The sequence below is a fragment of the Canis lupus genome, chromosome X (genome assembly GCF_011100685.1).
Source record: "Canis lupus familiaris isolate Mischka breed German Shepherd chromosome X, alternate assembly UU_Cfam_GSD_1.0, whole genome shotgun sequence".
In the NCBI taxonomy this organism is placed as follows: Eukaryota; Metazoa; Chordata; class Mammalia; order Carnivora; family Canidae; genus Canis; species Canis lupus.
In genome coordinates, this window is record NC_049260.1 from 82,827,988 (window position 1) to 82,853,904 (window position 25,917).

A 25,917-nucleotide genomic window follows, 5' to 3' on the forward strand; every position below is an offset into this window, starting at 1 on the left:
TTGAGTTTGTGGTAATGATTTTTATAAAAATGTGTTTTTTTGCTTTTTAAAATATTACATGTGCTGTCTTTATTTTAGTGCTGATGCTAAGTGGTAATAATTTGGTTTATCTAAAGGTGCATGAATATGAACTTCCAGAGTATTCTTTTATTGAATTAAAGTTTAACTTGAAAGAAGTTAGTGTAATGCTTTAGTTTCTTGGTATTGCTAACAATTTTGATATTTTTCCTTTTTGTTAATGATGACATTGGGCCTTGGTGAACTTTGATCCCTATCCAGGTCCTACAGGTTAGCTCCTTAACTCCAAAGTAGTAACTGCATGAACCTTGAAACTTTCCTTATATTTATATATATATATATATATGTTTGTGTGTATATATAGTTATACATATATATGCATACATATATGTATATATGTGTATATATATCATCTTATATATAATTCTATCTCTCCATATATATACATATATATACCTGTACCTAATATTTTCAAGTGCTTGAATATATTTTAAGAGCATATATGCCAATTCAATTCTTACATGTTGGTCTATCTCTGAAAGTTGAAAGAACTGTAGAGTCCAATGTTTCTGTCTATTAGAATAACCCAAAATTACCTAGTTAGGAAAACTAGTTTAACATTTTAAAATTCATGTATCTTTGTCATTTGTAGTAAAAAATTTATAGTACCCAAAAATGTATTTGAATAATATTTTACCTTTACTTTCAGTGTTGAAAGTTATTTTTGTCTTATATCTCTTAATGTAAATGAAATCAAACTATCCTTCAAAAAGGCATTGTTTTTTTAACTTTTTATTTAAATTCCAGTTAGTTAACATACAGTTTAATATTAGTTTCAATTACAATTTAGTGATTCAACACTTGCAAACAATACCCGATGCTCATCACAAAAAGTGTACTCCTTAATCCCTGATACCTGTTTCATCCATCTCCCCTCCCACCTCCCATCTAGTAACCATCAGTTCTCTATAATTAAGAATCTGTTTCTTGGTTTGCCTCTGTCTTTTTTCCCCTATGCTCATTTGTTCTGTTTCTTAAATTCCACATATGAGTGAAGTCATATGGTATTTGTCTTTCTCTGACATATTTCACTTACCATAATACTCTCTAGCTCTATCCACATTGTTGCAAATAGCAAGATTTCTTTCTTTTTATGGCTCAGTAATATTCCATTGCATGTATATACTACATTTTCTTTACTCATCAGTCAATGAACATTTGGGCTGTTTCCATAATCTGGCTATTGTAGATAATGCTGCTATTAAACATCAGGGTGCATGTATCCCTTTAAATTAGTATTTTTGTATCCTTTGGGTAAATAGGGTGAAACTGTTGGATCATAGGGTAGTTCTAGTTTTAACTTTTTGAGGAACCCCCATACTGTTTTCCACAGTGGCTGCATCAGTTTGCATTCCCACCAGTAGTGCAGGAGGGTTCCCTTTTCCCCACATCCTTGAAAAGATACTCTTTTTAAAACTATAATATGTATTATCAGATCCTGCAAATATTCAATTCTTGACTTGCCACAACTCTTATAATTTTTAAACCATTCCATCTTCTTATTTTGGGTTGTCACAAAGTTCTAAATTCTCCTGCTATGAAAATGGATGAATAGGTACAGAATAAAAAAATCTATACAACCAACACAGATCAGAAGCCTCTTAATCTCATTTAAAAGTATATTCCTGAGTTCTGGCTATTGGGAATGGCAGGAAATTTTCTCTTATGAGTTAAAATTCATAATTTCTCAAAAGTCTTTCTTGGAAGCCATCTATTTCTATCTGAATGGATTCCCTAGTTACTTACTCCTACTTCAGTCCTTCCACAAACCCATAATTTCATAGAGCCATAGAGTATCTGATCTAGAAGAGACCTAAGTTTTATTTATTTATTTTTTTTTTAAATTTTATTCTTATTTTTATTTATTTATGATAGTCACAGAGAGAGAGAGAGAGAGAGAGAGAGAGAGAGAGAGAGGCAGAGACACAGGCAGAGGGAGAAGCAGGCTCCATGCACCGGGAGCCCGATGTGGGATTCGATCCTGGGTCTCCAGGATCGCGCCCTGGGCCAAAGGCAGGCGCCAAACTGCTGCGCCATCCAGGGATCCCGAGACCTAAGTTTTACACTTTTCAAAGAGATATTACTCACCAGTCACTTGTTAAAGATGGCAAGACAGGTTTTATTTGAGACTGTTGCAGTAGGGGAGAAACAGTTGTGATGTTGTGATGGGGGAAAGAGACTGAGCTCAACTCTGAATTCAAGGGTAAATGAGGATTTATAGTCAACCAGCGGAGTGAGGGAGTTAGTGGATGAAAAATTACTAGCAGGAAACATCAAGGGCAGGTATATTCTTGCTAAACTGGCCCAATGGAATTCTTGCTAAAGTCAGGCCAAAGACTTAGACATCTAGGTTGGGGGATGAGGGACTTGATCAGATATCAGCAGTGGGAAGACTCTCCCTAAAGTGACTTGCTAAACAATTCTTGCTAGAACTAGACTTCAGCCTACCAAAAACAGGGCCCAAGAATGAGGCCTAGTTGAGAAGGCTCAGAGGAGCCTGTCTAAAGTGTATCCAAGGAGAGAATCTTTGTCACATATGAGAAAACTAAGGCCCAAAGATGTTAAGAAGCGTACTCAAGGTCATACTCTTTAGCTGGGAATCTGACTTAGGGCTTTCCAGTCCTCTGTTAAGTGTCTGTTTTACTAGTAACATATATCATCCTTTGATAATGGCAGTTGTATGGATCAATGATTATGATCTGGCTTCTGATTCTAGTTATAATAAGTGATGAAGCAAAGTTATTCTGCCATTTTAGGAGACTCTTAGTTATAGCAGACTGGACCTTACCTCTACTCTCTTGTTTTCTGTTACCTTATAAGTTCCATCAATCCCTATTAACTGCTTCCTGTGTTTTTCCTAAATCGATGTCATAAAAAAGATTAAGACAAGTGCATACTATTTAACTATCACCATGATAAAGAGAAAACTTCAGGCATTCTTTGAAGTAATTTTGAGTACTCCCCTGTCTGACTTGCATACAAGTCTGTGGCCTTGATCACTTCCAGATTTTAGTATTCATACCACTTTAAAACCAATTTGACATCTTATTTACCAGATATACTCTAAATTACATAGTTATTGGAACCTGGTGTCTATGGTGTTCTTTTCTTCGCAACAGTTGGAAAACTGTTGGAAACTACAACTACAGTGGAAACTGTATTTAAAATTTGCCAATAAATACAGTGGAAACTGTATTTAAAATTTGCCAATAAATTCATCAGCTTACCTTTAGTTATTACCACTTATGTACAATACTTTAGGGTTTTTATTTTATTTTTTCAGTTAAACTTTGTTAGGACATTTGAGAAATAATGGATTGAGAACTTCCTGTACAAAATTGATTTGGCATATAACTTATTAAAATTTTAACTCTTAGAAGTTATGATCTTAGAAGTTTTGCTATGATATGATCTGAAGTTTTTTCCTTGTTACTTTCTCAGATGAAAATACATATTTTAATACTTTTATAAGCATTCTAGTTATTGATCCTTTTATAGCAAATACATATATAAAATGTCTTTACTCAAACTTGGAATTACCTTAGGTAGGAATTCTATTTTATTTAACTAATTGCGTGGCCAGACTCTTTCAAACTGTTGTCTTGAGTCAGTTTGTTCTATGTGGTTTAGAAACCATGTACACAGACAGAAGCTGATTTTTAGCCTTCTGAATTTCAAATTATCAAATTCTTTAAAAGTTTTATTACCTAGCTGTAACAGTTATGTTTTATATTTATGTGACATGCCACCATTTACATCATATAATGTACTTTTATTAAAAGCTCCTTGAAGGCAGAATTTGGGTCTAGCTAATCTTTGTGTTCCCTGTAGCACCCTGTACATGGCAGATATGAGGTCTATATGTTTTTTAAAGATTTTATTTATTCATGAGAGAGAGAGAGAGAGAGAGAGAGGCAGAGACATAGGCAGAGGGAGAAGCAGGGTCCATGCAGGGAGCCCGACGTGGGACTTGATCCCAGGTATCCAGGATGCCCTTGACCGAAGGCAGCGCTAAACCACTGAGCCACACGGGCTGCCCAAGGTCTATATTTTTTAAATGAAATTTGATCTTTAATACAACTCTGTGAGGGAGGTTAGGGCAGATAACATTGTTGCCATTATGTGGGTGAGAAAACAAGCTCAGGAAAATTGAATTCTCTATAGTCCCATAGATGTAAACAGTAGAACTGAAAATGGACCCCGGGTCTTCTAATTCCTAGGATTCATGGCTCTAGCACAATTTATTCTCTCTGCTAACCTCAGAGTTTATAAATCATAGCAAGACTTCTAAGGAAAGGAAATTGTGTTTATAGTTAATTAACATTAACCAAGAGTTGTCCTATTTATAGTCTTTTTATCTTTTTTAATGATCCTTCTTTTAATAGTTAATACTCTGATTTAATATGTGCATTGAATAATAATAAAGAAAATGTGATATTTTCTGTGGTTTGGGGTAGGATATCGCATGTCAAAATATTTTAATGTACCCTTTCACTGATGGTCTTCACATTTTTGGAAAATTGAGCTCTTTAACACTCAATGGTGAACAAATACATATTGTTTCTTTCTCTTTGAATAACTTGTTATAAGTAATAATTCACAGAAAAAAGCTTCTTGATGAGTTATGAAAAAAATCAGAATGTGGCTTTATATAATGATTTTCAAAGAAGGCAAATAGCAGTATAGTTGGTAATGGCCATTGTGTACTTGTATTTTAATTTTTCCATTTAGTTACCTATGATCTTTGTATTTTTGTCTAATGAGGCCTTTAAACTTAACTGTACCTCTTTGAGGTAGTCTGAACATATCCAGAAATTTGCACTTTTGAGTTTTTACCAAAGGAAAGTGGAGGCCAAGATAAACGTAAGCATTTATCCAATATTATCCCTTTGTGAAAGGAATGGAAGGCAACCAGTGAAATGGTACTGTCTTATCAACTTTAATATTTGAGATGCTAACTTTTGGAAAGCCATAGTAGCAGTGTTAACATGATATCTTTAGTAGAGTTTTCCATTTTTTGGATTAATGAAAACTAGCAGCTTATTTCCTATAATAAGCTCTATTTGAAAATGTTTGGCTCTCTATACTTCTGTATGGTTCTGTTTGCATACTGATTATGCTGTAGGTATGAGAAATGCTGGCAAAGAGGTTTATTGTTTAACTTGTGCTATAATGTGAACCACTTCTAACTCATAATCTTATTTTGTACTGTGTGATGTCTGATACTGCTAACATCGATCTTTGGGCTTTGGTGAACTCTGATCTTCCCAGGTTTTCAAGGTTAGACTGGTCAATTCTTTTTTTTTTATGTTTTGTATGTATGATAAGAGAAATGCACTTTTTTGCTGTAACTCAGAAGTCATTGAAGAGGGCTATTATCCTCAAATACTACCTGCTCTGGTATTTAGCATATTGGTGAAGGTAAAGTGACTTGTTTATAATCAAGTTTGAAATGACATTAGGTCTTTGTAGCTTCAGTTATTTATAATAGGTAATACATATGTGAAGACATGTTGAATTTTAAATGGATATACACTTACTGTTATCTTTAAGACTGCAATAAGATTTTTAGACAGGCATCTGGCATATTGATTTTTGTTGCTTGACATTGCTCTGATATCTTTATGTGGCTATTTTCAAAAGTGGAAGAGGGTTACTATTGAGTACTATTAAAAATAATACGTATATGTCCCTTATATCATTAGCAAATCATTAATTTAAATTTGAGGGACTCCAGAACAGCAGGTCTGAATTAATAACATGTAAATTTCCCAATATTTTCTTTTAACAGCAGAAAGAACAATTCCTATAATATGCCTAGTTTTTTTTTCAAATATTCTGATAACTTTTAAGACTGGGAAGAGGATCATGAAAGATTCCCTTTTCTCCCCCATCTTACTCTTACTTTGTCATTGTTAGGCTGATTAACAGTTTATTTTTTCCCCAGTAAGATGATTTGCTACCTGTTTTCTAGTCCATATTATACATTATGGATGAAACTAATAATTTTGCTTAGAAAACCCTATCCAGGGGTGTGAACTCAGCAGTTGCTTTTGTTTGTTAATTTTAGTGCAACCTACTCCAACCCTTTCTTTATGATTGGGAAAGGAATTTCTAAGTGTGTCTTGCCTGGTTGCTGGCCTTGGGAGACTATATAATTTAAACTATTTAAAGATAAAACAATTATTGTACTGTTGTAGACCTGTTTCCTCTTTCTCATGGCCATATAGAATAATCACACAGAAATAGCTAAAAATTTTTAAATGGGCTCATATTTTAAAGGTATGTTCTTACTTTCAGTTTTACTAATAATGAAGGTAATAGTAGTAATAATTTTTTAAAAACCTCTTACATAATTCTTACTATGTACCAGGTACTATGTTAAGTAATTTATACATATTTAATCCCTGGATCAACCTGATGAAGTAGGTACTATTCTTATTTCCATTTTAAAGAGGAAGAAATTGTGCCCAAAGAGATTAATAAACTTCCTAAGGTCTAACAGCTAATGATTATTGGAGCTGGGATTACCTAGCCTTCCAGCTCCAGTCCAGCATTCTTAATCCATATGCCATGCTGCCTTTTTAGCATGTAGTCACTGATTCTGGGTTTTAAGAGTATTGGAAGGGAACTAAAGTCTGAATTTTATCTCAGATCAAAACGATGACCCTTTGTCCATTGGTAAGCATGAACTCAAGTATTCTAAATTCATTTGCCTACGATATTTCCTTCAAAAGTAATCTACACACCTTTGTTTTTTGTTGAAATCAATGAAAAACTAAGATTACCAAAGGAGAAAATGTGTAAGTCTGTTGCCTGTTCATTATTTAATGCATAATTAGTTTCTTAAGGCAGAACTAGTTGGTTTTAGCTTCAGACACTGCTTAACAAGCAAGTAACAGCTACTTCCCACCTAGTGACAAAAGATGTGGCCACTGATAAAATCTTGGTTGTTTAATGGACCTGATATCTTTAGAATGAAAAGTTAAAAACATAGCTTAGCAAAATCCTATTTTAAATAATTGTATTTATTCACAAGACATATGCAGAATTTTTCTTCAGAAATATTTGAAATGCAAATAATATGAAAACATGTTTAAAATAAATTCAAAGGTACTATGTTGAATTAATAAATCTCTGATGCTAGAATATTACCATATATTAATAAGCATGTCACTAAAATGAAATTAAAATTACTTTGCCTAAGTAATTATCTTACTTGTGTAGTAATAAAAGCTGAATAAAACTACTTACAAATACCACTTATAAAATAACTATTTATAAGTAAAGCAATCTGCTGATAATCCCAATGAGACAAATGTATTGAATCCCTTTAAGAAACACTACTTAAAGTGTGGTCTGGAATCAGCAGCTTTAGTTACAGGGCACTTGTTAGAATGCATATTCATTCACGGGCCCCGTTCCAGTCTTTCTGAATCCAAAACTCTGGGGGTGAGCCCAGGAATCTGTTTTATCAAACTCTCCTGGGGATTCTGATGTATGCTCCAATTTGAGAACAGTGACCACTGAGCCACCCGGGCTGCCCTGGTATTTGTTTCTTTTCATTTAAGTGAAACACTTAAGCATTACAGAAGCAGTCTTTATTATAATGTCCTGAGTAGTCCTATCTTTAATTATGAGCTTATTAGATTTAACATATAATAAAAAAAAGATTTAACATATAATAAAATGCAAGCTAAAAGGAACTGCAAACCAATGTTAATAACAAAAAGAACACAGTCTAATTTATATTAGAGAGTTAGCACGTGTCTGTATGTTTTGATGTAGTCTGTATCTTATTCTGCAAACTAATAGGATTAGATTACTGATATTTTAAAAGCCAGGCTTTTGTACTACTCTTATGCTATACTGAAATATGGCCATTTGTTGTGCATTGTCAAGGTCTACCAGGTCCAGAAGGTCCCCGGGGTCTCCCTGGAAATGGAGGTATTAAAGGAGAGAGAGGAAACCCAGGCCAACCTGGGCAACCTGGTTTGCCTGGCTTGAAAGGAGATCAAGGACCACCAGGAATCCAGGTAGAAAATGGGAGTAAAAATTTGATGAGAAAGGGATGTGGATATTTGCATACAAAATGAGAATTCTAAGCTACATTATTTTTATTAGTATTTACTGGTTAAGGCATGCCTCACCGGTGAATTACAAAGGAAGAAAAAGGCAGATTTTCTGTCTTCTTCCAACTAAAGGAACTTTGCTACTTTATAGTTAAAGGGTTCCTCAGAAGATATTTGACTTGATGTCATTGATATGTATGTTACTTAAGTTTGAGAAACCTCCATTTCAGTGAAAGCAAATTCATAAAAGAAGACAAATATATTAGAGCATTGCATGTGGATAAAACCATTAATACAGAAGTAATTATAGCTGAGTGGGGATATTTTAGACTTTGAAATTAGAGTTAGGGCCAAATTTCATCTCCACTGAACACTTCTGCTTTGTGTCTATGAGGAAGGCAGATAGATACTTTAGGTTTCTGTCTTCACCTGTAAAAAGGAAATATAATATCTCCACATTTGCATTCATATACTTTCCATATTGGCTTAAGTGACCCAGAAAGTTACATGCTTCTTTATGGATCATTAACACTGCTTGCATTCATTTAGGAGGAGTGTTGTTAGATATCACAACCAGCACAACCTGGGCTTCATCTTTTAATTCTGATGACTGCTTTATAGCAGAAAAAAAGAAAAAAACATCTAAAATAGTAGTCCTTAAAACTTTCCAACAACAAACCTTTTTTCCTCATGTCATTACTATTCTTCTAGACACATACTCTTAAAATTTGAGACCTCTCTTTATTCATTCTCTATTTACTCCCTCCTTATTCATTTCCCAGGTGCTTCCAGTTCATATGCCTCTATGCTTGATACCAAAATTTTATAAATCTAATATTATAAAGTTCTATTCATTTTATTTTGTGTAAGTTCTTAATATTTGCACCTTTTCTAATTTTTTAATGGAAATGATACTAAACAGAAAAATTTCAAGAATGGTAAAAAAAAAACAAAAAAACTTTCATGTATCATTTACCCAGATGGACTAGTTTTTAATGTTTTGCCCTATATGTTATGTATGCATATATAATTTATATATATATATATATATATATATATATATATATATATATATTTGTATATGGGGAGGGAGAGAGAAACATTTGAGAATAAGTTGCAACTATCATGCTTTTTTAGCACTAAATACTTCTGTGCATGAGATTTCCTAAGAGTAGGGATGCCTGGGTGGCTCAGTGGTTGAGGGTCTGCCTTTGGCTCAGGTCATGATCCCAGGGTCCTGAGATCAAGTCCTGCATTAGGCTCCCTGCAGGGAGCCTGCTTCTCCTTCTGCCTGTGTCTCTGCCTCTCTCTGTGTGTCTCTCATAAATAAATAAATAAAATCTTTTTTTTTTTTTTTTTTTTTTTTTTTTAAATAAATAAAATCTTTTTAAAAATTTTCCTAAAATTAAAGATATTCTTTTATACAATAAAAGCACAGTTATCAACTTCAGGAAATTGAACATCAATATAAACTTTTATTTATACTTTATATACTATAATTATATCAGTTGACCTAGTAATTGTCCCTTATTGCATTGTTTTCCTCTAAAATAGGCCAAATTATACATTGCATCTAACGGTCATATCACTCTATGCTCTCTCAATCTGAAACAGTTGCTAAACTATTTTTCTAAATTTCATGATCTTTACATTGTTGAAGGACTGTATCCCCTTCCTATTTTTTTATTTTATTTTAGTTTTTTAAAGATAGATTTATTTATTTATTTATTTATTTATTTATTCATTTATTTATTTATTTGAATGGGGAGGGGCAGAAGGAAAGCGAAAATCCCAAGCCGACTGTGCTGAGCATGAAGCCTGATGCAGGGCTCGATCTCACAACCCTGACATTATGAACTGACCCCGAAATTAAGAGTTGGGCGCTTAAAAGACTGAGTCTCACAGGGCCCCCCCCCAGTTTTTAAAACAGAATATTCCTTCTTTTGTCTGCTATTTCTTCATTCTAGTTATGCATCCCCAGCTGGAATACTACATGAGTGATGTTGTGTCCTCCATCAGACATTTAGGCCCACAATGTTCATCTCTTCCTCATTGGTGATCTTAATTTTGATCATTCCAGCAAGTTATCTGGTTTCTCCACTGCGTGGTTACTACTTTCCCCTTGTAACTAATAAGCAAAACTATGGAAAGATACATTAAGATCATGCAAATATACTGCTCCTCATCAAAATTTCCCTGTATATTTAATATCTATTTATTTTCCTCAACCAAACAATGTAGTGGTTGAATATAGTAAATAGTGGCAAATGATGAGTTTTCTACCTCTAACCCTAATTCCACATTTACCAGTCAGCCCTTTGATAGGCGAAGCCTCCCTTCTATTCCATGTATTGTCTGTTTATTATTAGTATGGACTCATAAATTCTCTTTTTTATAATTTTGTAAACTATCATTGTTTATTCCACTGCTCAGATTATCCTGGATTTGGAAACTTCTTCAAGCTGGATCCTAACATGCCCTGATTTTTTTAGCCATTTCTTACATGTTGTAATAATATGTTCCGGGTTTGCCCCTTTTACACTCCTACTAATAAAGTTTCATTGTCCCATACTTATTCTTCCTCTAGGTACATTCTAGACTTAATCTCAACTGTTCTTCTTCCCATAGTTTTCCTGGCCCTCAAACCCAAGTAATAGGCCCTGCTATATTTTTTGCTAAGTCTTACAGACTTTATCATTTCTGCACATGTGATTTTAACTGAAGCATTTATCACCTCAGTGCTACACTAAAAATAGTGTCTTTGTTCATGATAGTAAAGTAATGGATGCCATTTATTAAGTATATACTATATAGCCAATCAGTTTTCTAAGTACTTAATAGCAGCCATCTCACTTAATCCTCACCAAAAAAGCCATGAAGTAGATACTATTAATCTCTCTATGTTAGAGGTGAGAAAACTATGAAAGAGGTTAAATGATCAACTCAAGGTCACACAAGCTAGTAAGGGGCAAAATTGGGATTTGAATCCTAGAAGTATGACCCTAGAGCAAGTGCTACAGATGAATATAAATACTTATAACCTCACTCCCTCCTCCAATTTTTTTTTTCTAAAATTAATGATTTTGTTTTCTCAGGGTAATCCTGGCCGGCCAGGTCTCAATGGAATGAAAGGAGATCCTGGTCTCCCTGGTGTTCCAGGATTTCCAGGTATTTGAAGGAATGTTTTGAAGTTCCCCTTTTATATTAAACTCCTTTGGGATAAGATACCCATTTTCTGATTTGACTGGGTAAATGCTATGACTTTGTTGCTTTGCTGTGCCATTGTATGCATCTTCTTTGCAGGTATGAAGGGACCCAGTGGAGTACCAGGTTCAGCTGGCCCTGAGGGGGATCCAGGACTTGTTGGCCCACCAGGTAAGACTTATTCTAGGAGTTAGTTATAACTGATACTTAAGCACATTGAAGAACTTGAAAGTTTGCATTAGGCCTGAACTCAACTTTTAGAGTCTCAATCCCCAATAACTGAAAGGAAGTAGGCAAAACTCTTCCTCTATTTACTTAAGTCTTAACCTCTCGCTTTTGTTAAGAAAATTTTGAGTCCAGATCTTTTAAGTTTAATATAGATGCAGGACCAACAAGAATGCTTCATTAAGATTTTTATTAGCTTTTATACTAACTTTCCCATATTCAGTTGAACAGATTACAAGAGCAAGTCGTTTTTAATTGAAAATATTTTTAATATGAAAATAGTTCTTTTTGCTGGACACTTATAGAAGTGTCCTATAAACTGAAATAGGACATCTACTAAATTCCCTTACCACTTCAGTGGGACACTTGACAAGCACAACAAACAGTAACTAAGAATGATTTTAGAATCAGAATGGAGGAGATCCCTGGGTGGCTCAGCAGTTTAGCGCCTGCTTTTGGTCAGGGTGTGATTCTGGGGTCCCTGGATCGAGTCCCACATCAGGTTCCCTGCATTGGGCCTGCTTCTCCCTCTGCCTGTGTCTCTGCCTCTCTCTCTCTCTCTCTCTCTCTCTCTCTCTCTCTCACTGTGTGCCTATCATAAATAAATAAAAATTAAAAAAAAAGAAAATAGGGACAATAGGCCTAATTTTTCCATTGACAGTAAAGAAATTCTTTATTTCTTTTAGTCTTCTGGGTGAGATGATGGCTTTCCCTAACAGATTTCCCAACATTTCAATGCATGTAATTTGTTTCTTTTGCACCAATTTTTATTTCGACCTTAGGACACTTTGGCATCCATTCCTTCTGGCCTTTGTCTTTCTTTCCTTCCAATTTGTATGTTTTGCATCTTAGGTCCCCCTGGACTACCTGGTCCTTCAGGACAGAGTATTATAATCAAAGGAGATGTTGGTCCACCAGGGATCCCAGGCCAGCCTGGATTAAAAGGTCTACCAGGACTACCAGGACCTCAGGGCTTACCAGGTACATTTGCAGATCATCTTTCCAAGCCTTATCTGAGAACATTTCCCTAGTTCTCCTTTTACTTGTCATAGTTTTTCTCTGAGAAGAGGAGTCTCAACAACTAGTAGAATACCAGACCACCACAGATCCCATTTCCTTTTTTCTTGAAAATGTTAATTTTCTCATGCTCTAATTTCCTTTATGCCCAGTCAAATTTCTTCTAGCTAGTTCCTCTGGCTGTTCTAATTTGAATGGTTAGGTTAATGTTATTAAAAACTTTATAATGAAATTAACATGCATTTCAGATCTTGTACTTTCTCTATCCCAACCACCAGAAGGATAGAAAGCTAATTTGGTGGGCCATCAACTCCTCACTATGATGCCCCATGATTTTTTTTTTTACCATCTTAACCATTTTATTTATTGAAGTTCAACTCGCCAACATATAGTATAACACCCAGTGCTCATCCCGTCAAATGCCCCCCTCAGTGCCCATCACCCAATCACCCCATCCCCCCGCCCGCCTCCCCTTCCACTACCCTTTGTTCATTTCCCAGAGTTAGGAGTCTCTCATGTTTTGTCACCCTCTCTAATTTTCCCCACTCTAATTTTACACATGTTTAAATGTACAGTTCAGTGGCATTAGCTGCATCCACATTGTTATGCAACCGTCATCACCACCCACTTATGTAAATCATCTTGTGAACCGACACTCTGTACCCATCAAACAGTAACTTCCCTCTTCCTGTTCTCCCAGCTCCTGCTAGCCACCATTCTATTCTATGTCTCTGAGTTTGACTACTCTAGGCATCTCATGTAAGTGGAATCATATAGTATTGGTTTTTTTTAAATTGGAGTTCAATTTGCCAACATATAGCATATCACCCAGTGCTCATCCCATCAAGTACCCCATGATTTTTAAACTAACTCTTGTCTAGTGGGCCATTTGACTCTATGCTTGTAGCCAATTTTGATGATACAAGAAAGATAGAAACTAACTTCAGTCTTTCTTGCTTACTAAGTGATTGGTTGTTAGTCTTTCCATAAACTAAGTGTACCAGGCAGTAACAACCTTACCTATGGGGAGAAAGATAACAAAAGTTGGGTTTTGCTCTCCTGTTTAATTCTGAGGCAAAGAGAACACAACTGTTATATTAGGGGAATCTCCACAGAGACAAACTGATTGTCTAAAACTAAAAGTAAATTTTTGTCCCAGGCTTAGGCTGTTCCTTTGTGTGCCTGGATTAAAGACAAGACCAGACTATGAATTTAGTGACAGTCAAGGACCTTAAATTTCCTAGATTTGTCTAGATATGGAATTATCATACCCATATTTGAAGTCCCTTTTTTTTTTCCTGTAGGTCCAATTGGCCCTCCAGGAGATCCAGGACGCAACGGACTCCCTGGCTTTGATGGCGCTGGAGGGCGCAAAGGAGACCCAGGTCTGCCAGGCCAGCCAGGTAAGACAAGTGAAACACTGCTGTTGATAGTAGTCTCAAGTCTGAGAGAGCACTTTTTAAAGTGCTCCCCGTTAGAACCTTGAGAGTCAGAGTGGCATCTTATGCTGAGATGACAAATTGATATTCAGGTTTTTAGTTCATTCATTAATAGGTGTTCCTGATAATATTGAATCTGATATCCAGTAGATTTCCAATATGTTCTCAAACTACTTACAAAAAGAATCTGAATCACCTTGCAATAAAAAATACAGGCAGAGAAGCTTAATAGACATTTTTCCAAAGAAGACATACAGATGGCAACAGACACATGAAAAGATGTTCAAAATCACTAATTGTCAGGGAAATGCAATCAAAACAACAAGATATCACCTTATGCCCATCAGAATGACTAGAATCAAAAAGACAAGAAATAGTAAGTATTGGCAAGGACGTGGAGAAAAAGGAGCCCTTATGCACTGTTGATGATAATGCAAACCACTGTGGAAAACAGTATAGAGATTCCTCAAAACATTAAAAATAGAATTACCGTATGATCCAGTAATTCCATTAGTGGATATTTACCCAAAGAAAACAAAACACTAATTCAAAAAGATGTACCCACCACTTTGTTTATTGTAGCATCATTTACAATAGCCAAGATATGGAAGATACACACACATATGCACACACACAGGAATATTACTCAGCCATAAAAAATAAATGAGATCTTGTCATTTACAACAACATGGAGGGACCTAAAGGGTATAATACTAAGTGAAATGTCAGAGAGAGAAAGATAAATACCATATGAGTTCACTCATATGTGAAATTTAAGAAACAAATGAACAAACAAAGGAAAAAAGAGACAAACAAAAAAACCAGCCTCTTAAATACAGAGAACAAACTGGTGGGTGCCAGAGGGGGGAGGTGGGCCGTGGGTGAGTGAAATAGAAAAAGGGGATTAACAGTGCTCATTATCATAATGAGTACTAAGCAATGTATAGGATTGTTGAATCACTATATTGTATACCTAAAACAAATATAATACTTTGTTAACTATACTTCAATAAAAAAATTAAAATAAAAAAAACACTGAAGATTGCTAAAACAAAAAATCATTACCTTAGTAGATTTTTAATACGTATTAGCAACTCTAGACAATATAAATATAACTAAATAATATAAACATAAAGAATATCTATTGGCAAAAAATATCAGTGGCAGTAAGGCAAAGTGATAATACCTATGGCCTTCCTGGAACCAATATTGCCATTTTATTAACTGTATATCAGGGAAGAAACAAGTTAGTGTCATCTTCATCACATATGGGCATTGCTGTGGAGTTTCCCCAAAATGAAAATGCATATACACAGTGGTAAAAGGCCCATACATAAAGAGAATTTTAAAATAAGTTCAAATCAGTAAGTTAAACAGAGAAAGGGAACAAGTGGTAAATTGAAAATAGACATTTTGAAAAGGCTGCTTTAGTAGTGCCCTGCCTATTCTCTAAACAAAAAGGTATGCCTGAGAATAATTCCTCAGACAGATTCAAAGGAAATGTTTTTCAGCACTGAAACTGGCAGACTGATGGCAACCACACCCTTCCTTTTTTGCTGATGAACAAAACAGACTGAAATTTTGTCATGGGGTTTGGACTCCTTTAGTAGAGCAAGAGACTAGATAACACACAGACTTCCCAAATAAGAATCACTTCTTCCCATCTAATGTTCCATCGCCCAGTACTCATTTAGTACCTAATATTGTCAACCAATTCCATTAGGAAAAATATGTATTTAAATCTCTTTGAGGGCAGGGACCATATTTAATTTATCTCCACATCCATATCTGACAGTACCTTAATAGGCACTCTATAAATATTGACTATATTAACGAATCAAATGAGGTCATACTGTATTATCTGTAGCCATAATAGTGGATCAGAGTTTACTTAAATTTCATATACTGACGATTCCATGGAAATAGGTACCCGTGGTTTGGATGGTCCCCCTGGACCAGATGGAATGCAAGGTCCTCCAGGTCCTCCAGGAACTTCCTCTATTGCCCATGGATTCCTCATCACACGTCACAGCCAGACAACAGATGCACCACAATGCCCACATGGAACTGTCCAGATTTATGAAGGCTTTTCTCTCTTATATGTCCAAGGAAATAAAAGAGCTCACGGTCAAGACTTGGGTGAGATAATTGGCATTTTTTTTTACTGTGCATTTTGTTTTGTTTTGAAAATCCTGTTGGATTCTGGAGTAGCCTTGGACAAAGTGTATCTCTCTAATTCTTTTGGGGCTTGAAAATTGAAGACCATGTCAAGGGCAGCTAAATGTATTCACTGTAAGTTTTACATAAATTATAACTTTTCTTTAAATGCCTTAGTTATCTAGTATGAGGTACAATTCTTGGCCTAAAGCAGCACATTTTGGGAAGGGCCACATGTACTTTTTTAGCTTAATTATTAAGGAAATAGAGTCCCTCTACAGTATAACAGTGGCTTAAATAGGCAGTGTTTATTCATTGGACATAGTTTTTTCTTCTCTGATACTAGTCTTCATCAAGTTAAAAGTTCTGAAGACAATCTTGCTTTTCTAAACTAATGAAAGTAAAGTCATTTCTTAATTATGCTAGTTTATAGTTCCTAAATTAAGTGTTTTACCTTTGTAAAGTATTATCAGAGTAGATTAAAGCCATACAAAAACACCATACTTCTATATAAAATACACTTCAAGGGCAGCGTGGGTGGCTCAGCGATTTAGCGCCACCTTTGGCCCATGGCATGGTCCTGGGGACCCAGGATCAAGTCCCACATCCAGCTTCCTGGTGGAGCATGCTTCTCCCTCTGGCTGTGTTGTGTCTCTGCCTCTCTGTGTCTCTCATGAATAAATAAATAAAATCATAAATAAATAAATAAATAAATAAATAAATAAATAAATAAATAAAATACACTTCATGTAATTGTGTTCCCAGGCATTTTTTCATTTTTTCTGTACTGTGGTGGATAGATTGGTTGATGGGATGAGGCTGGACTGGATGACTCTCAAGACCTCTTTCAATCCTCAACATTTCTTTTTGTGGAATTTTGACTTTGGATTTCAAACCCTTTTATTTGATCTGTGGCTGCCAATTTGGGGGATCATTATCCCCTTTGTCTCTATAGAGACATTTAAGAAGATAGTCTGGGCTTCCAGTTTCTCACAGGTCAGGTCATTTTATGAAGCCAAATAAAGTAGGAGTTTGCCCAGTAACTTTCTTCTCCCACTTCTACTTTTCTTTGTCTCCTTTTCATCTTTCCTCTACTATTTTTCCTTACTTTGTTTACTTTCTTTATGTAACATCTTCTTTTTCTAATTTTATAATTGACAAATCTTCACTGTGAAAATATTCTTATCTTTTACATAAATCTCTCTAGTCTTCTTCCCATAAAATTGTTCTCCTTTTAGGCCATTCTCTTTTCACTATCAGAGTCTTAACTTATACCTATAATCAAGCTTGTAAACTTTAAATCCCTGACCTATGAAGTCAGGGAACCATTGGAAATTTTTGAGCACCGTGAAATTTAAAAATGCAATTAAAAGAGATAGTGGAATCTGCTATCCAATACATTACCGTAGCTTTCAAAATGCGTGTCTTTGATCAAACAAGGGCTGTCATACTATGTATTCAGACTTGAAGGCTACAAACTGGCCCTGACTAAGGTACAGTATAAGCCTCAGACATAGGAAAGCCATGATATATATAGGGCCTAAGATCCCAAGGGTAATCCCAGATTGCAATCGCTTCTATGGCTCCCACAGGGGTCAAGTTGAAGAGAGCTTGATGGCTAAGCAAAAAATGGAGACAGCTATAGCTTTAATGTTATTAAGGAAACAATCACATGATCCAATAAATACAGTCTGTGTTGGATTAGTGAAAGGATTATGGTGTGTAAAAAAGAAGGTGGAGGTCACAGATGCAATACTAAAACCGTTCTGTATAGGAGCAAAAAAAAATACTAAGAATCATTAGTCTATTAAAGCCTTATAATTTTAGAATATAGGAAGCGTTGAGAATTCATGAGATTTTTCTTCAAAATTTTCTCTGAAAATTCAGAATTCTGCATCATTGTGGGTAGCCTAAAGCACAGATGCAACCAAACTCCTCTGTCCTCATCATTGTGGGCCTTCCTTTTATGTACGTCTTCCTTTTCTTTTCTTTCCAAAACCAGGGCTATTTCCAGCCTTGTCCTCAATTAGCATTGATGTGAGTTTTATTTTTAAATTACTTTATAAATAAAAAGCACGTTGATTTCCATTCTAATTTGATTTTCACAACTACGATCAAGAAAAATATAGGACAAGTATTGTTTTCTTATATTTCATACACAAAAAAAAAACTGGCTAAGAGCTTAAATGACTAATTCAAACCCACACACTCAATGATGGAGATAACTGAATTCAACACCTACCAATGCTAAACCCATCTGTTTTCAATTATGCCAATTTGTCATTCATGCTCACATGACCTTGAGTTAGTAACCTCTCTCTGATCCAATTTTTTTCCTCCGAAAAAAATTAATTAGGCTAAATCAGTGATTTTCAACCTGGGGATCTTCTGAAAAGATTCCTAGACCCATCCCAAACCTATTTTATAAAAATTTCCAATGATTAGGATGATCCACTAGGTTTAAGAATTGTTGATCTTTTTTCAGTCATCTTCAGTCTGAGATAACTGTATCCCTTTGGATACATGAGGAATTTCCAAGAACTACACAGGCATAATTTCAAAGGAATCAATTTTCAAATACTCAACTTTCATATATACTTTCTCCTGGAGTTGAACTGCCTGTGTATATGCTTTGAATAATCCCATTTCCCACATCCCTTTCACTATCACCCATCTCCCACTTTATGAAAGAATCATCCTATCACATATTGTCTTGAAGTGTGAAAACCTCTGGAGGACAAAATCAAAGGGACAACTCAAAATAATGGTCTCGTTAAAGCCTCCATTAACTGAGGCTCTATAATTCACTTTGGATCCATCTCATTAGAAAATGCATTTCCAACAAAAGTTTACTTTTTTGTTTAGTAATTATCAAAAATTATCATATCTGTATTTTTATAAATTCTCAATGTAATGATGGCAATGCACAAAAATCTTTAATACATAAAGTCTTATAATCATAGAAAGTTTTTTTTTAATTTATTTTTTATTGGTGTTCAATTTACTAACATACAGAATAACCCCCAGTGCCCGTCACCCATTCACTCCCACCCCCCGCCCTCCTCCCCTTCTACCACCCCTAGTTCGTTTCCCAGAGTTAGCAGTCTTTACGTTCTGTCTCCCTTTCTGATATTTCCCACTCATTTCTTCTCCCTTCCCTTATATTCCCTTTCACTATTATTTATAGTTTTTTAAAGTTATTTTACATTTTTGTTTAAGAGAAATATGATAGGACAATCAATAAAAACCAAAAAATAAAAACACGATTAAGATCAAACTGTGTGGGCAGCCCAGGTGGCTCAGTGGCTTAGTGCCACCTTCAGTCCCGGGTGTGGTCCTGGAGACCCGGGATCGAGTTCCACGTCAGGCTCCCTGCATGGAATGGAGCCTGCTTCTCCCTCTGCCTGTGTCTGTGCCTCTCTGTGTGTGTGTCTCTCATGAATAAATAAATAAAATTTTTAAAAAAGATCAAACTGCGTGAAAGAAGTAGAATGGACATATAATTTCCAGATGCAAAAGAAGCATTGAATGACTGAATTTATGTACTTTTAAAAATGTTTATTGTTAGGTTTCAAATCATTATGTTAGATATATTTAAAAGACAGAGAAAAAGTTTGTTTTTAAATATAAATATTCACAAAACACTAGACATGATAGCTGGTAACATTTGAAACATGATTTGCAAAGTCCCAAGCTCCAGTATCACAAGGTGGATTATATATAGAAAGGTAGCTTTGGACCCAAGAGACAATAACAAATATCTTAATAACTGGCATAGTATCAATTTGAAATTCTGATTAAAAAATATATCTAAACTGAAAAAAGTGTGAGAGGGTGCACCGTTTTTCATTATTCTTTGGTGAGTAAATGAGAATAAAAGGTCTGATCACTGGTAATGATAACCCCTATTGCCCTTATCAGTTCTGAAATTCATTCTCCTTGCATCTTTCCTTTCTCTCTTATTCTTTTTACTTTTTTTTAAGATTTTTAAAAAATTTTTTATTTATTTATGATAGTCACACAGAGAGAGAGAGAGGCAGAGACATAGGCAGAGGGAGAAGCAGGCTCCATGCACCGGGAGCCCGACGTGGGATTCGATCCCGGGTCTCCAGGATCGCGCCCTGGGCCAAAGGCAGGCGCCGAACCGCTGCGCCACCCAGGGATCCCTCTTTTTACTTTTATTATTCATCTCCAAACCTGTTCATGGTTGCTGTTCATATTGGTCAGCACTACAGTTGTCCCTAGGCTTAAAGAGATTGCAAAAATAAATAAGATACATACTGGAGATGTCTTCAAAGAAGAGAGAGTTGCCTGGAGAAGAAGTACTAATAAGATATTATAGGAACTCTGGGGCAGCCCTGATGGTGCAGCGGTTTAGCACCGCCTGCAGCCTAGGACGTGATCCTGGGGACCCTAAATCGAATCCTGCGTTGGGCTCTCTGCATGGGGCCTGCTTCTCCCTCTGCCTGTGTCTCTGCCTCTCTCTCTCTCTCTCTCTCTCTCTCTCTGTGTCTCTATGAATAAATAAAAATTAAAAAATTAAAAAAGACCTTTAAAAAATATTATAGGAACTCTGTGTGTGTTCTTCACTTGTTCACAATAAATTGCTCAAAACATTCTCCATAAGACACCATTGTTTATAAGTGCATCACCAGTGTAAAAACTGTAGAAAAATATATAATGAACTACAACAATAAATGTCTACATAAATTATATGCTATATCCTGATTTTACAAATGTTAAAGATGTAAGTAAACATGCATCTTATAGTTAAAGAACTGAATTATATTTATTGTCTAAGAAATGTAGACAAGTTTCTCCTTGAAAGGTTGTTAGGGTTTCAAAAGAAATTAAAGTATCATCATAGTACAGTCCTTCATCTTTTTCTCCCCAATTCTTCCTAGGGACGGCTGGCAGTTGCCTTCGTCGCTTCAGTACCATGCCTTTCATGTTCTGCAACATCAACAATGTTTGCAACTTTGCTTCAAGAAATGATTATTCTTACTGGCTGTCTACCCCAGAGCCCATGCCAATGAGCATGGAGCCCCTGAAGGGCCAGAGCATCCAGCCATTCATTAGTCGGTGAGACATTGGTGTAGCTTTGACTTTGACCAATTCCCAATTAATTTAGCTAGTCAGAAATGAGTCTAAAGCTAATAATTCGATCATATTCTTCCCACATTAGGTCGAACAGAGGTGCCTTTATACTATTCAATTAGGTATTTAGTTTAAGCCATATTAATTGGAGATTTGCTTTTGACCAGACCCTATGATAGACATAGTATAGTATAGTATACAAAGAAATCAGACTAATCATTAAGCAAATATATGTACATTAATCTAATATCTAGCACGCTTGGCCAAGTGTTACAATAGATCTAATAAAACGTTATGAAAGCATAAGGAAAACAATGTTTAATTTTAACTGGATAAATCTGGGATGACTATATGGAAGAAATGTATTTTGACCTGGTTAGTACTTAAAGGATGGGAAGAACTTGAGACACAGGTAGTTATAAGGGGGGAGGGCGTGGGAATGGGTAGAAGATTGCTGTGTCTAGAATGTAGTTTGTAAAGGTTCCATAGGAAGAAGAGAGTAAAAAATTAACTTGGACTCAGATGGTAGAAGGCTTTCAGCATCAGGTTTTATTTTGGAATTAATCTGGTATTAATGGGGAGCCATGAAGAGTGTTTGAGCTACATTTAGGGAAAAATTACAGAGCCATCCATATGTAACATGGATTACAGAGATAGTCCTAACATAGAGAGACCAGTTAAACTGAAGGTTTTGCTGTAGTCCTGGTAGGAATGGATTGGAACTGTCAGTGGGGAACATGTATCATTTTAATAGAATAGGATTTGGCAGTGGATCAGTTATGGGATGGAAGAAGTGATAGCTGACGTTCAAAGCATGAGTAACTAGCAGGAGGGTGGTACCATTAATAGAGACTTCCTAGAGTTTTGCCACATTAGAACCCTAGCTTAATTCAGTCTCCTAGGCTTATTAGATACTGCCATTTTCATTCTGATCATGGACCAATTGATTTAAGAGTCCACTAACCACAAAGGATGAATCATTAGTCTAGTTTCTTTGACATTGAATATAATGGTTAAGCCTAGTTCAACTTCTCTCAGTAACAAATTCATGGTGCCCTTTTTTAATACATTTGCCCAGATTTGGGAGGAATTTATTTTTTGTGATTTTTGTCAGTCCCAACACTTGGGAGTAAAGGGTCCTATTTCCTGTTTTGTAGATAAACTTCACCAAATTTATTCAGTCATAAGTCAGAAGGTCCCTTCATAATATTTATTAAAGATATGGTAGACTTGGCTATGTTTATTTTATTGAAGGTTTACTTGATTTTATAGATTTAAGCCACATCTCTACGTGCCTGGGTAGCTGCCCAGCATTCTGGAAATGCTGTATTTCTCTAGATATGGCCAAATGGTTAATAAATATCCTTTGGACCAAAAATAATGGGTGGGAATTGAGAAAATACTGTTTCTTATCTTTTCCAGTTCACCAGACACTGTTCTTACCACAGTTTTCAGCATTACTAAATGTCTACCATACAGTTGGGCACTTTGACAGCAAGTAGTATGTGCAATACATGAAGCCAAACTCTTACAGCAATTATGGCATTGACTATAGCAAGTATGAATACAAATTTAAGGAAGAATGGAAAATGAAAATGGTATAGCAGTGATATACTATATACTATAGTATAGTTTCTTGAAAAAAGCCTACAGTTTTTGTTTATAACTTTATTAAGTAGATTGGGAGACAGGGCTTATAAAAAAGCAATTCTTGAAGTGCATTTTTCTTCTGCTTTTGTGAGCATAGATGACACCTTAATGGGCTTCTATACCAGGAAGGCTTTGACAGAAGAGAAACTGCTAGTTCCCACATACTCACTGTGTAGATTGTGTTCCCCTCCCTTTCCCTTACCAGATGTGCAGTATGCGAAGCTCCAGCTGTGGTGATTGCAGTTCACAGTCAGACCATCCAGATTCCCCATTGTCCTCACGGATGGGATTCTCTCTGGATTGGCTATTCCTTCATGATGGTATGAAATACTCTTCCTTATCTTTGTCACCATAGCTGACTGTCCATCATATTGTATATCTTACCCAAGACAAGGAATCCCTGTCATTTGCCCAGTACGAAGCTTGAACATCAATTAGCTTCTGTCCAGATATTGAGTTCCCCTTCACATATTTTCTGGAATATATTTACATAATCTGTCTGTTACTTCTGTTGAGTACCCTTGATGTGGAGACTTTTCTCTTACCTCTTGCCCTAGTTCCTTCACTGGATTTGAATTTTTGGGCAAATTTAGGACATATCGTTGGGTATTCACGAAGGTTCTAGTGGCACATTTTCTCTTATCTTTTCTAGCACACGAGCGCAGGAGCAGAGGGCTCAGGTCAAGCCCTGGCCTCCCCTGGTTCCTGCTTGGAAGAGTTTCGTTCAGCTCCTTTCATTGAATGTCATGGGCGGGGTACCTGCAACTACTATGCCAACTCCTACAGCTTTTGGCTAGCAACTGTAGATGTGTCAGATATGTTCAGGTAAGGTACTTATGGCTTTTTTTTTTTTTTGGTACTAATGGCTTTAGTTCAGTTTAGATCCTAAGCTTCCTTCAGAGGTGCTAGGGAAGAGAGAAGCAATTCATGGATGATTTATACCCAACAAATGTTAAAGACTTAGTTGACTGTGTTTTGTTTTTTGTTTTTTTGTTTTTGCTTGTTCTTTTCATATACCTGACTCAAGACAGAAAAACACCCGGCTAATGTTAGGTATGTGTGCTTTTAGATGGTTTGGTTGTAGTAATCCTTCAGTAGCTAAACAGACAAAGCAAGAAAAGGTTATGTGATCTGCTCAACAATAAGTGAGCTGTTCAACTAGACTGAGGCCACGCCAGGAAGTAAAGATCAAAGCTGTGATCTGTGATCCCTGACCAAGTCCAGTGATCTCTTCTCCCAGGACCTTTTCTTTTCTTTTCTTTTCTTTTCTTTTCTTTTCTTTTCTTTTCTTTGCTTTCTTCTTTTCTTTTCTTTTCTTTTCTTTTCTTTTCTTTTCTTTTTTTTCTTTTCTTTTCTTTCTTTTCTTTTCTTTCTTCTTTCTTTTCTTTTCTTTTCCTTTCCTTTCCTTTTTTTTATTTTTCCTTTTCTTCTTTCTTTCTTTCTTTCTTTCTTTCTTTTTTTGAGAGAGACAGCGTGAGCAGGGAGGGGAGAGGAGGAGCAGGAGAGGCAAGAGAGGGAGAGAGAGAATCTTAGGTATGTTCCATGCCCAGCATGTAGCCCATTGTGAGGCTCAGTCTCAGGATCCTGAGATCATGACTTGAGCCAAAATCAAGAGTTGAATGCTTAACCAACTGAGCCACCAAGGCATCCCTTTCCCAAGATGTTTTCAATGCTTTCATCCAAGTGTTTGAGTGAGTAAGATCACATACAGTATATGTACTTCAGGATAATTCAATCTATTGGATTTTTTCTGGTTTAAATTAATTTTTATATATTGCTTCTTTTGAGTTACCCTTACTCGATATTTTTCTTAACAATTATTTGTTTGCACTTTGTATGCATATGTTTTATAATTTATTCATTATCAGTTGCCCAGATGTCCCTCATTCTAGGACTGTTATAAAAATGTGTAAGAAATAAAGAGGGAGAGGCAGATAAAGGTAATAGTGGTAGAGGGAAGAGTCAGAAAAATAAATATGACCAGTAATGGCTCTTTGGCCATACCAGTTACTGCACTAGATCACATTGATCAAAAGTTAATCATTAAGTCATAGGAGAGCTACTTAAGCACAAAAAGAATGTTTGGTTGTGAATTTGAACCATAATAGAATTGAAATACCAGAAAAGGCTAATTTGATCATCTTGTTTCTTATTTCCCAGCAAACCTCAGTCAGAAACACTGAAAGCAGGAGACTTGAGGACACGTATTAGCCGATGTCAAGTGTGCATGAAGAGGACATAACATTTTGAAGAACCTTGCGTGTTTTTAAATGTGATATATATATATATATATATATATATATATATATATATTTCCCAGGATGCAACGTCTCACTCTTTCCAACTTTTACCACTGCTGCCACCAATGGTGCTACTATATATGACCAAGAGAACATGCTGACTAGTAACCATGAAGATTCGGATGTACCTCAACAATGTGCCAGAGCAAGGTCTCTATTATTTTTTTATGAGTGAAATAAGAAAACGAATTTACTTTTTGGGTCCAGAATGACTTTCCCCAAGGATTATAAGATGAAGATGACATATTTTGCCCAGTGACTAAAACAGCACATTAAAAATTCAATTAAGAGAAGAATCATACTGAGTAAAATAAAAGACTGCAGTTTGGGGGAAGAATTATTTTTCATGGTGCTACTAATCCCACTGTATCCCAGGATTTTAATATAAAAGTGTTAAGCTTATTTTTCTTTGTAAGTAAAGAATGTGTATATTGTGTAAACAGACTTTTAGCTCAAAATGTTGTCATTTAGATGTGATCTGACGTGAATCACCCTTTACAGACAACGTAGGCAAACCTAGAATACAGACAAGATTTTGTATCCATGTTTATCAAAGTGAAAGAACTTCTATTCTTACATCAAGTTACTACTGAAAGTAAATTTATTTTGCATTCCATCCCCTAAGTTCTTATTTGACTTTTAAAAAATAGGTCATTTTAGTCACTTTAATGAGAATTT

The 25,917-nt window shown here is 35.6% G+C and overlaps 1 protein-coding gene across 1 annotated transcript in view; it reads left to right on the forward strand.

Annotated features, from left to right (window-relative positions):
* The window catches only part of COL4A5 (collagen type IV alpha 5 chain), a 263,146-nt gene extending 237,540 nt beyond the window's left edge, over positions 1-25,606 (forward strand). Inside the window, 12 exon segments of the mRNA NM_001002979.1 lie at positions 280-288; positions 5,350-5,358; positions 7,981-8,114; positions 11,246-11,318; positions 11,454-11,525; positions 12,432-12,560; positions 13,901-13,999; positions 15,962-16,174; positions 21,097-21,274; positions 23,145-23,259; positions 23,592-23,764; positions 25,100-25,606. Coding sequence (NP_001002979.1) covers positions 280-288; positions 5,350-5,358; positions 7,981-8,114; positions 11,246-11,318; positions 11,454-11,525; positions 12,432-12,560; positions 13,901-13,999; positions 15,962-16,174; positions 21,097-21,274; positions 23,145-23,259; positions 23,592-23,764; positions 25,100-25,181 — 1,286 coding nt within the window. The 3' untranslated portion in view covers positions 25,182-25,606.
* Positions 25,607-25,917: the final 311 nt, after the last annotated feature.